Consider the following 13,175-nt stretch of genomic DNA (forward strand, 5'->3'; position numbering starts at 1 on the left):
AGTAATTTGTACAAAAATATATTACATTCATGATAATTTCAATACAATTCACACAAAAATCAGTCAGTCAAAAATAAATCATTAAGAAACAGGTCACCACGTGTAAGTATTGTCTTCGGCGTTATACTTGACGCTGTCCAGCGGCTTGACTATGCTGGGGTCCGAGGAACAGAAGTGCTGCAACATCTCTTCGCTGATCCCGCAGTCTGATAAGTTCTCCTTGTTGAAGGCTTTGGCGAAGTGGTTGGGCTCATTCTCCTTTGAAGACTCATCTGTAAATGTAAATAATGTCAATGCGTTGTTCAACGAATTAAAAACCGAGATAAAACTTGTGTAGGTAAACAATAATGAGACTAGAATACCACAAAAGTCACGGAGTGGAAAAATGTCAACGACGTTTATAAGATAAAGCAAGGCATACTTAATTAAAAAAAACTCCATTTTTGTCAGGTCATAATCAGAACTGACTAAAATAGGGAATATTACGCGGAACTCTGCGTAGCGGGCGCCACTACCACAATCCATCACAATCTGAGGGTCTACCGCGAAACAAGAAAATGGAAAGTTCGTTATCTAACCTCTATCACTCTTGCATATTTGAGCGATGAAGAGGCAGTTAACTACATTTCGATTTTCGCGTTTCCCGGTAGGCACTTTGTAAACAAACCGCCTTGATGCATCAATGTCAATTTTATTATCTATGAAAATTTGTCAAACAGTTTAAGGCACAGTATGTATAAGTCACTCTATGGTTTACGAAAGGTGCTAGTGCGGCAGAACATTGCAGTAATACTCCCTATTAGACCAAGCTAAGTTGGCAGCGATTTTGATAGCCCAGACAGTGCAAGTGTTATTAAAAACTTTTAAAAGAACACTTGCACAGTCTGGGCTATCAAAATCGCTGCCAACTTGGTCTAACTTTATTTTTGCGAGTTTTAGGTCTATCTTGGATAAAATATCGCTCCAGTTGTCGCAACCATTGGCATAGATGTTTATGAACACCAACTAAGACCAAGCTAAGTTGGCAGTGATTTTGATAGCCCAGACTGTGCAAGTGTTATTTAAATGTCATCATTTCATAGAAGTTTAAATTAAAATTAAATATATTTATTTGCATTAAGTGTGGTAAACATTAATGGTCATCTTTACATATGTAAAATTAGATCACACACTTAGCTAATAATAAGCATGCAAATTTTTTTTATACACACTAACAACTATATTTAGTATACTTACAAACATGAAATGATTTAAAAATTAATACAACATTATACTACAAATTTCAATCATATTGTTCATGTTAAATAGCATAAGTAAATAAGGATTACATGTTATTCTTCGTTATCAGATTCTAAAAATTCATTCATTGTATAAAAACATTTTTCTTTTAACCATGTAAATAGATGCCGCCTAAACTGGGTTATCGATGGTTGTTGTCTTATTACGAGAGGTAAAAGTTTAAAGTTTTTAAATAACACTTGCACAGCCTGGGCTATCAAAATATGCCAAATTAGCTTCGTCTAACTCTATGTTACAATCTTATTCCCATAACAATAGAGTTGTTTTCAGATTATCATAGCTTATGGAAGGGTCACCTTGCGCGATGGCCTTGGCCGCCCACGAAAAAGCGACCGTCGGCGAATGATGCGCGAAGGTGGCGCTGAACTGCGCGCCGGAGTCCTTGAGCACGTCGAACAGGGAGTGGACTGTGCTCGGCAGGATGGGCCCGCGCAGCTCGATCGAGAAGTACTTCTTGTTGTCCGAGTGTAGGACACTTTCGCGGACCTAAACACAAAACATGATACTATTAATTAGCGACTTATAGCGACTGGAGCGGAGTGACTTCTTTTTTTGAGACAGGAACCTCAATGACATTTTGAAACATGGTGCCACATTGGAAAAATGGTGTGAAACATATCTGAAAGTTCACTTTCACCATCAGTAAAACACTTTATTGTAGAAAAAAACACACATCATTTGTACAAGGCGTACTTATTCCTTTCGGGGGTCTCTCCCAGTTAACCTTTGAGCAATTGAGGGAGAATTGGAGAATGGTAGACAGCAAAACTGTAGTAAACGGCAGCCTCTGGAGAGCATAATTTTTCTTCGAGAGCTGTAGTTATAATTAGTAGTATTATGTAGTGGTTATTCACATAATAATTTTCGTTTATCGTATCATGTACCGTACCTACTAGTTTGGCCAGATTTTAAGAATTGTTTTTCATACTTTGAGCAACTAGTGTCCCTCCATCCTCCATGAAACGCAGTTGGTGGTGGCTGATAATAGACTTGCAGCTGAGTAGGAACTTGAACAGCGCTTCTTCGTTTCCAGGCGCGAACTATTAGGCTGGTTACGTAGTTGTATTATTTTCTTTACGTTTAGCGACTGTAGCGTGCCCCCATGGAAGGCGGTGGGCGCTAGCAAGGTGGGCGGCACGCCGGCGAGCGGGCCGGTGGCCGCGACGATGCTCTTGCAGTTGAGCAGGAAGTTGAACAGCGCCTGCGCGTCGGCGCCGCGCGCGAACACCAGCGACTCGGCCGCGCTGTCCACGCTGCTCTCGGCGGTGTGGACGATGCGCGCCTGAAAATAATGCACTACACTAAATATCGTCCTTAACGCGTTACTTCGATAAGAAGACGGAAAGTATAACACAGTGATTCCTAACCTTTTCAGTCCGGTTACCCCTAAGACTAAATAGGGATCCTGATTTTACCCCTCCCAATAATCATCAATAGTCTTTCTTATAGGTTTAATCTTTGTTATCTTTAATTAAGCTTATTACCCCCGTGAAATACCAGTTTTACCCCCACGGGGGTAATTACCCCCAGGTTAGGAACCACTGGTATAACACAAATAGAGAACAGCTTTTATAACCACATATTTAGTTTTATTTTCGTAGTCCTACGATGTCTAATTCGTATTTTACATAACTATGCCCGTATAAACATTATTGCCAGTTGCTGTCAATTTACTCTAGATAGCAGCGTAGGAAGATCTTTATTAGCACGATACAATAAACACACAATGGAAATCACTCATCACGGAATAATCCAAATGGCAGGTTTCGCGACGCTGATGTTCAGTGATACTTAGAAATCGGAGACAAAACACGAACCTGCTGGTTATTAATCCTATTTAGCATCTCTGCCTCCAAACCCAATTGCGACAGGAACGCATCAGGATCCTCGTCCCCCGACCCTTCCTCCTGCTCCTGAGCCTCTTGTTTCACATTAGTGTCGTCCATCGTGTCATAGCAGCTGTCGAACGAGGAGTTCTTTGGCCGGTCTTCGTCTGATGTGTTTAGCCGCTTTTTGTCAGGGCGGAGTGGCATTGTAAATTCTACGTCTGTAAGAAAAGATAATTTGGTTAATCGCTTTGCTCTATTTTTAAGTCCATCTTGTTTCATTAGCAGCAGAAGTAACTAAAAGGATCAAAATGTTCACATCACAATTTTCAAAAATATCTGCACTTAAAGCAAGGTTGGGAAGCATTTTTATATTGTTATTTTTTAAAGTCAACTTCATAAATTTTATAGTTATGTAGAGTTTGATAAGAACGTGTTCTAGTCTCACCTTCTTGTCGCAGCGTCTGCCTGAAGCCCCTCGTGGTAGGGCTGATGAGCGCGCAAGGCTCGGACACGCCGCACAGTCCAGCGGCGCGAAATAAACACGTAAAAGTATTCGCACATACGTAGAAGTATGGGCAGTGGCGTGCGCGTAGCAACTGTAACAAGTTATTGTTTAAATTATAAAATTCTAAACCTTTCGAACCATGGAACATTGAACACAACACTGAAAAATGTTTGTAACAGAATTTCTCTGTCTCCTTATTTATTTAATTTAAAATCAGTTTTGATGTGAACTTTTATCATCCACTTTATAAAGTTTTAGACTGCCTGTAGGGCTATGATGGTCGGCTCTTTATCATTTGTCACCATGCCTGTCACGTTCTAACAAGTATGTAAGTGCGAAAGTGACGGGCATAGTGACAAGTGATATAAATGGAACCGTGATGCCACCGCTGGAGTCTGAGATTATCCGTTTCGCAACCTCCCGCGGGTTGGAATGTTGACTGTCGCATAGGGTGTTCGCGGGCCGGGGTTTGGAGACCCCTGGTCTATATCATCGAAACAGTCTTTCTCACCTGAAAAAGTGATCTGAAGCTCTCGGTCCACTCGGTATGCAGTGCCTGCTTGACTTCTTCATTGCCGGCCAGAAAGCTGGTAGCAGATACACGGCCCGATGATCGGGGGAACAACTCTAGCCATGGGAGTTGCGGATGTTGCCAGTAGAGACATGTCTGGTGAAAGCGCGCCCGCGGTGAGGTGTCTAGAGTGGATGAGGTGGTTGTGTCGAGGCAGCGGACGAACCTGATATAATGCAGTGCATGATATCTACAGATTCTTAAGAGAACATTACATTGATAAATAATGACATTAGTAGAAATGCAATGAAAAACCATACCTTAACTTTCTTAAAAATAAAAATATATATGTAACTGCATACCCTGTGATCCCAGATGCCTCTTCACTGGCTTTCAGTTTTGCGGTCCACGCAAAAGGCTTTGGTGACATTAACCTAAGCTTTGACTTGAGCGCCCAGTCTATTGGCAGGTGCTTGCACTTCTTTACAGCAATATCCTAAAAGTTTGGATGACCACTAAGTATAATTTATATAATCAAGTATGGTAATACACTGAAGAACAATGAAACGGGGTCAATTTCTCAACCACTCAATCATATATTTAAAAAAATGTGTTTACTTTAATTCACAGTAGGATACAAGATTATACACCATGTTTTTTTATTTCCGTTAATTTCAAGGGTGCATCCCTAAGCTTAAATTAAGTAACTTTGTCCAAGACACGAGTATTTTAATTAAGTCCATTTTGGAGATAATTAATGATTATTTTTTGTCTCATAAGGCCCTTACGAGCGTGTACACTTGCCTTAGGGCCTGTTTACATATTGATTAGTGTTTAGTACGAGTTCATACATTTGCTGCTAAACGTAAATACTATCTTGGATGATCGGTATTCGAAATGACATTGATATGTCAATTGTTTGGTTAAGTTAAATGTAATGCCCATGTTACAACAACACTATATGCAACATTACATTACTAAACAATTTTTTTTATCAACATACTGATACCCCAAAGTTAACGGAATTCAATAAAAACATGGGTGTACTTACCGGTTCTACAGAATGTTCTGCTGTGAACTTTTGCAATAGATTTGAGAATGTAGATAGCTTGTTAGTGTCCAACTCCTGTGGCACCTTCTCTACCTTTGCAGGTAGTTTTAAAAGAGCAAACAGTGTTTTGTCATTTGATTCGTCTAGTTCTGCAAAGTCAGTTTTTGCCTTTTTAGTCTGCTGAGGATTTGACCTGTAAGAAGAATGTATCATGATAAAATGGTCAAAGGTTAATGTGATTAGTAGCATGACCTGTTTTTCAATTGACTAAGGTTCATGTAATCTTTCTCCGTCTACTTCAGTGTGACAAAATGAGGTTAAGGTGCTTGCTTGCTTCCTGAAACCCGCGCTCACCCTGATACTTTGCGAGTAGTGAATTTGCTTTATTCTATAAGGTTGTATGCAGCAAAACAGGTTTTACTGTTTAAAGTAAAAAAAAAAACACGAATTAATCAAAAATCACAACTACAGAATTTAAGTGTGTTTAGACTAATCTACATGGAAAAATTAGAGGCCTGAATTTGTACCATTTGGCTGTCCAGTAAAAATGTTTGTTTAAAATTAGGCAACTACAGAAATGAACTTGATGCCATGACTAACCAGTTCACCAAATACTTTCACAAATTTTGTAGTTGCTGAGATAAATCAAGATACATGATGCCAAAATTTACAATGCTTTATTTTAATGTTAGAGTTGAGTTAGTACCCTGTTGAATAAGGTAGGTTTAAATTTCTTTATTCTCAATAAGAATTTGACAATTTACTTACATGAGAACTTAAAACTACACAAATACATTTATTTTGCATGAAATTAGCGAAAGAACTAACGACATAGAGGGTATTTAAACATATTACAGTAAAATAAAATCTGCCGATACACTTTAACAAAACATAGATGGTAAACATTCCATCTGTTCAGATGTACACAAAACATTTTATAATTATTAGTAAGTTAAGGCCAGCGCAACTTGTTTCCAAATAAGATTCATAGAAAGGGTGTTAAAACAAGTCATGTTATTTATTTATAGAATAGCATTATAGTATAATTAAGTCCAAGGACACTATGTTCTGTGAGTCTCCATATAAACAATATAATGTGTCTAACACCATTTTGAGACAGACTTTGATTAGATATTACTATCATTAATTTCCAGTAAATATAAGGATGTTACATAAATGTCTGAGCTGATTAAGACAAAACATGTCATGGAAAGTTCAGTCTGAAAAGGTAGAATAGTATACTTTACACGGTCAATATCTTATAGGATAGAAGCAATCAAATCTAATTTAAGCCTAGAAACAGCATGAACTTACTTTGAAAATGGGTTTTTCCTTTTGTCTCCTTCTAGGAGCCTTGAAAAATCTAAGGCACTGGTTTCTTGACTACTGGGTTCCTCACTAGACGATACTGAAGGGTGTTTCATGCGTTCCTGCGTTAGACAACATGAATAATAATAAACAAACACCACTGTATTAGGGGCATGCGTGTACATCAAAATAATACACCTATTAAAACAATACAATAGCGAAATGAACCGTGAGATAAGATATATAATATTAAGTGTAATTTTATACCTGTAAAGCTAATTTTCGTTTTTTCAGCTTGTGCAGCTGCATAACTTCGCTGGGCCTTTTCCATGGCGATGGAGGCGGATTCATTTTCCTTATCTTTAAATTAGATGTTACTGTATATCACGTTACTAAAACATGGTTAATTAGGCCGAATACTAAAAGCCGCCGCTTTATTTAAAAAAATAGGACGGATAAAGAAAACAATAGAAACACGCATCTTCTTGGCTCTTGGCTGTCAAAGCAAAGACTGGGTTGCCATTTGACAAATTGACATCCATAGCTGCCATTGCCAGGACAAAAGTATAAATTTTAAAATGAAGCTGTTTTGCACTCCAACAAAACAGCTATTATGTGTGTGGAGAAAACACAACATTTGATTGAAGAAGCTATTCGAGTTTTATGCCATAAATTATGAAAATGCCTCTTACCGTAGTATTTCTTCGATGATTTTGTTACCTTAAACGTCCCAGCAGTGTTGACCGCGTGAAAAAACACCTCTTGATAAGCACGCCGTCATCCTACTAATTTCATAGTCTTGTCAATCACCAGCAAGAAGCTTGCTGCAATGTTGTGTTTTCTCCACACACATAATAGCTGTTTTGTTGGAGTGCAAAACAGCTTCATTATATGTGTTTCCGAAAACACAACATTTGATTGAAGACCTGTTTGTTCTCTGCTGGTGACAAAATGGGAACTTAAATGCTATGTGATCAGTCTTAATAAAACAATTGTATCTAATCACACCTTTTATATATATGTAATCAACCTGTATACTCAGTAGCAATAGCCCTTTAAATATAGAGATTAAATTTTTATGTTTGCACAACATTATTATTATAACATGGTTATGTTATATTATATTTTATTATAATATTATATTTTTAACAAAATATTTTTATTACTAATTTCAATAGTACTTTTTATTTCTTTATTCGAACAGTTGAGATCGAAGTAAAAATTAAAAACAAAACTTCTAATTCACTAGATGTTAGTGTTCATTAACTATCTATGAGAATAAGGTACAATGATTACAATCATATTAAATAATCAATCGAATAATAGTTAAATTTCTAGAGTAACCTTTATACTTCTAGAAATTGTTTTGCCAAATGGTCTACTTGGGTAGCTGTATTTGTCTTTTCCACTACCCGGCAATAATGTTTCTTAAAAGTTGCCGCACTCCTCCAGTTACCTCTTTTTAATATTTCTTCTATAGGTTGCTGTTCCGAGTAGCTTCTAGAGGCTACTGCTGCTCTAATGCTACCTGGAGGGGCGTTAATGTCTATTTCTTTAAAAATTGTTCTTATCCATCCTGCTATCTGAGTCCTGGTAGCAGATTTTACTTTCCCTGTAATTGATATAAAGAGACTATTGATATCTGTATTTTCAGATAGTCTCCTATTCAGGGTTACATTGATCAGTTCTTTTACATGTTTTACTGGGCATAGTCTCAAGTCTGAATGTTGTTTCAATAGCCATCCTGATTGCCTTGCGTTGGCGTTATCTGTTTTTGACCCAAATTTTGGCCATAGAATCAGGCTCTTATCCAATTTTTCTATTAGATTCTCTTCTGCTATATCTAGTAGTGTAAGGTCATGTACTCTTCGACCAGAAGCTAGTAACAAGATGATTGCAGTTCTTCTTGATACTTCAAAAAGTGTTCCTGAATTAGGAGTTTCTTTGAGCCAATTGAATATTATTTCTGTGTCCCAAATTTTTTCTTTTCTCTCTATAGGTCTCATGATTGATATGGCTTTTAGCACTTGTTGTACAAAGAAGTTTTTTGTCAATTCTTCTGCTGCTGAGTAAGTTATAATTGCTGATTTATGCAGCAGTATGGTTCTGTAAGCCAAATGATCCTCAAGATGGAGTTTAGCAAGGAATCTAGCTAGGTCATTTCCCTTAGGTGATTTAGGGTCTATATTATTTAGTCTGCACCATGTAGTCCATCTATTGATTGGAGCTTTGTAAGTTGTCAGGGTCGAGTCTCTCCAGCTCTTTCTGAGGAGTTGTCTCTCTGATGCAGACCAGTGAGCGACCTGGTCAGCCCACCCCCAATTTTCCATGCTTGGAGTTTTATGTTGTTCACCTGGGTCGGCGATCTGCCTGTTGTCAAGTCGATTAGGTTGCTGTGTAAGTTCTCCAGCACATATGGTTCTGTCAAGGCTCGTGCCTGTAGGTCTGCTAGCCAGAAACACTGAGTCCACATTGGAGCTAACACAATGAACGTGCCCTTTGCTGTATTCAGATGTTGGAGGACTCTTGGAATTAGGTTCGGTGGTGGAAATACCCAGGCCAATTTGTAATTCCAACTCCGACTGAATGCGTCGCAGAAAGCTGCGGACCCATCGCGCGAGTCCCAGGTTACGTACTGCGCTACGACTTTCGCTCTTTCCGACGCGAACAGGTCGATGACGGGCACACCCCACCTTTTGAATATGGCTTCCGCAGCCTGGGGCAACAGGTGCCATTCCGGCACTGGTTTGTTCCTTGATAAGCGGTCGGCTATGCCGTTGTACCTTCCCGGAAGGTATGCCGCTGATAGTGTTATATTCAGATGTTCGGCTAGCACTAGAAGGTTTGATGTCAGTTCCAGTAAGGTTAGGGACCTTGTCCCTCCTTCGTTTCTGATATGTGCTACTAGAGTTCGGTTGTCGGACTGGACTAATATGTGTGTATTTTTCAGGATCTGACTTTTCCTTTTTATTGCTCCATATACAGCATATAGTTCCTTCATGTTGGAGTGCCATGTCTTTTGGTGATTTGTCCAATGTCCTGTTAAGTAGTGGTCGTTGAGATGAGCTCCCCAGCCCGCATCCGCTGCGTCTGTTGTCAAAAAGTGTGTTACCTCTTTTTTGAACATTGTTGTTGAGCTGCTCCCTATGGCGTCTAGCCACCAGATTAATTCTTTCTTTGCAGGGATTGGAACCATTTTCTTTGTTCTGGATTTTTTGTTGAATTTTCTCAAGAATCTCTGCATCTGGCGACAGTGTAGACGACCTAGCGGCGTCGTTATACTGGCAAAGTTTAGGAGGCCAAGTAAACTCTGTGCTCCTCTTAGAGTAATCTTTCCTGACTTTAAAGTCTTCTGTAATATATCTTTTGTTTTCTTGATTTTTTCTTGTGGCAAAGCTAAGGTTCCTTCCTGAGTTTTCCAGACTAGTCCCAAATATTCTATTGTTTGGCTGGGCATTAGAACTGATTTCTTGAAATTTATTTGCCAACCCAGTTCTTTTAAGATCTGTAAGACTTGTGTTATCTGGGTTGCTAACAGACCTTTGTTTTGGTTGGCAATTAAAAAATCGTCCAGGTATACAATTGTCCTTATGCCTTTTGCTCGTAGAATTTCTGCTATCCAGTTTGACACTGTTGCAAAGGTCCGTGGGGCTGAGCACAGCCCGAACGGCAGTGCCTTTAGTTGCAGAACTTGATTGTTGTAACAGATCCTGAGGAAACGACGGTGGCTTACAGCAATTGGAAGATGAAAGTAAGCTTGTGACAAGTCTATTTTTGTCATCCAGTCGTTTTTCTGCAGGAATTTTGAGATGTCTATGGGAGATATCAACTGGAAGTGTTTTGTTGTTATGAACCGATTGAGGCCTCTTAGATCGAATATTGGTCTCATACTTCCGTCTGATTTCTTTCTTAAAAACATTTTTGACATAAATCCTCTGTCCAGTGATGGAGGTATCTCCAGGATATCCTGAGCTTTCAGGTCCTCTATAATCATGGTCATTGTTGGTGATGTTTTGGTTGTGTATTTTTCTATCAAATTCTTGGTAAATTGTATCAGCGGAGGTTTTTGGGTGAATGGTATTCGCCCCTTTGTTATTATATTCATAATTACTGGATTGGCACCTAGTTGTTTCCATATGTGAGCTTTGTGCATTAAACAGCCTCCCCTGAATGTCTCTGTCTTGGTATAGTCATTTATTTTTATTAGATTCATCAGATCCATTTTTCTTGCTTCTGAAAATTTTCCTTTTCCGAAAAGTATTCTGGTCCATTGTTTTATTTTTATTCTCTTTCCCAGAATTTTTATGAGAATACCGGTTAGGTTTTTTGGAATGTTCTCCTTTGTACTGTTTCTCTTTTAAATATGTGGGCTTGTTAAGCCAAGTTTGGAGCCCTCCTAGTGATTGGGTCACTGGTAGTAGTTTTTCTTTGTCAAATAGATGTTCTGTACTAGGTGGAATGTTTCTTAAGGTAGCTTTCAGATTGCTGTTCTGCATTTCTTTGAGAATTCTTTCTCTTCTTATTTCAATGCATTCTCCCCGCTTTCCACAGATTATTTGCATTATTTTTTCTGAACATTTTTGGACAGGTGAGCCAGGTCCCAGGAGTTTCATCATTTTCTCAAATAATGAATTAGAGTTTAGCTCTGGATTTCTTTCTGACCAGTTCAATATTTCCTGTAGACCTTGTTGTAACAGTTCTCTGTGCTCTAAATTTGCATTAGTTAGGCCCGCCAAAAGGTTCTCAGTTCCTGCCAAATAATCTTTGATTGTTCCAAAGTGGAGTAGTTCTTCATTTATTTTCAGGTTTTCAAAGCCTGGGGTGGCTAAAAATTCATGCAAAGTTTTCTTATATCTCATTCCCTTCCAACCTTGGGTATTAAAATGTTGTAATTCTTTTAATTCTTCTAGTCTCTCCTCCTTTGCTGGCGCTATTATCTTTTTCTCATCAAAGTCTGTGTTCAGTGTACCTAGGTTTATTTTGTTTGAACCAGGTTTAACTAAATATTGGTTTGAGGAACTCGTTCCTGGTCCACTAGATGCTAAATTGTCCGATGCAGCCTGAGCTGTTTTGTCGTTATTCATATTTGTCAAATATTGAGGCAGTTGTGACAAGCAACCTGATAAATACGTCATTTGCTTTTCCAAAGCCTCAAACCGACGGTCTGAACTAAATTTTCTACGCTTATTAGGTGGAAGCGATGTGGAGTCCTCTTCGCCTTCCGAAGACGAGCGAGAACTCTCATTCTGACCATCGAAATAATTCGAATTCTGTCGGACCGACCGTTCCTCGTCCGAGGCAACGATCAAAATTTCTACGTCCGACTGGTCAGAAACCTCGCTCTTACCTCGATTTTCAGTTGCATCTTCGTTCATCTCTCTTGAGAAAGTCGACACAACACTTTTTAATCACTTTTACTTAAGTATTTGAAAATTTCTAATCGGAAATTAAAATTCTCGTCATTCAATATGGCGTAACTCAAATGCTATGAAATTAGTAGGATGACGGCGTGCTTATCAAGAGGTGTTTTTTCACGCGGTCAACACTGCTGGGACGTTTAAGGTAACAAAATCATCGAAGAAATACTACGGTAAGAGGCATTTTCATAATTTATGGCATAAAACTCGAATAGCTTCTTCAATCAAATGTTGTGTTTTCGGAAACACATATAATGTATACAAGGTGTTTTTTCATGTGAGTGTGACAGTGCCATTATCACACTGTCGTACACGTACGAAATGTATGACAGTGTCATTATGACACTGTTATACATTTCGGTTGATCAGACTGATGTCTTGTTAGTTAGTGGTAATTTGTATTTCTTTGCAGATTGATCGGATACTCCACCGAACACTGTGTATGGCCGTAATATGATAAGGTCTTATCCAACCTCGACATGGCAGAATCATTAACACCTTGATGGAGCCATCATAACACGAAAAATTGATTGATTGATTTTTATGTTTTCTATTCTCCTGAGACCCCGCGTAAAATTTTTGTACATATTTCACAATCTATTCTGAACTTTTATGGAATAAATCTGGTGTTGCGGGTGCAGGTAATCGCTTACTAAGAGGCGATCCGTTTGCTTGTTTACCTTCTATATCATAAATAATACCGATTACCGATACCTCTTCAATTAGCTGACCAAGGGCGGGTTTAAATCCAGCAAACTCTACCCGCACCTTTTTCATTACTTACACAATCAAATTGTTGCACATTGTTGAGATAAATACTTATTACCTAATAACACTAGACCCTATTACTCATAGTGTTGTGTTCCTGCCGGTGAGTTAGGTTGTCAGAGCTCAACGAGGGGGGGGGGGGGGGGATTTAGGGTCGGCAACGCGCATGTAACTCCTCTGGAGTTGCAGGCGTACATAGGCTACGGAGACTGCTTACCATCAGGCGGGCCGTATGCTTGTTTGCCACCGACGTAGTATTAAAAAAAATAAAAAAAATACATATTTGTACCTATGAACTGCTGTAAAAAGTAATGAAATAAACGTATTTGTATTTGTAAAAACCGGCCAAGTACGGACTCGCGCACGAAGGGTTCCGTACTATTATCTATAAATCCGGCAAAAAAAATCTCAACCCTAAAAACGAAAGGTTCCAAATTTAAATACTTACAAAAAAAAACTTCTTCCCGGGTCTAAGGAGGCTATTGTT

The 13,175-nt window shown here is 38.7% G+C and overlaps 1 protein-coding gene across 1 annotated transcript; it reads right to left on the bottom strand.

Moving 5' to 3' along the window:
* Positions 1-5: 5 nt before the first annotated feature.
* Positions 6-7,016, bottom strand: LOC133521180 (protein downstream neighbor of son homolog). The gene is made up of 10 exons (XM_061855999.1): positions 6,771-7,016; positions 6,510-6,625; positions 5,196-5,388; positions 4,507-4,640; positions 4,145-4,370; positions 3,574-3,724; positions 3,117-3,346; positions 2,378-2,581; positions 1,596-1,785; positions 6-272 (listed from the first exon to the last, which is right to left on the bottom strand). Exons 1-10 carry the CDS (start codon positions 6,852-6,854, stop codon positions 94-96), a joined length of 1,707 nt encoding a protein of 568 aa, XP_061711983.1. The 5' UTR covers positions 6,855-7,016; the 3' UTR covers positions 6-93.
* Between the last annotated feature and the right edge of the window lie 6,159 nt (positions 7,017-13,175).

The sequence above is a fragment of the Cydia pomonella genome, chromosome 9 (assembly GCF_033807575.1).
Source record: "Cydia pomonella isolate Wapato2018A chromosome 9, ilCydPomo1, whole genome shotgun sequence".
Lineage (NCBI taxonomy): Eukaryota > Metazoa > Arthropoda > Insecta > Lepidoptera > Tortricidae > Cydia > Cydia pomonella.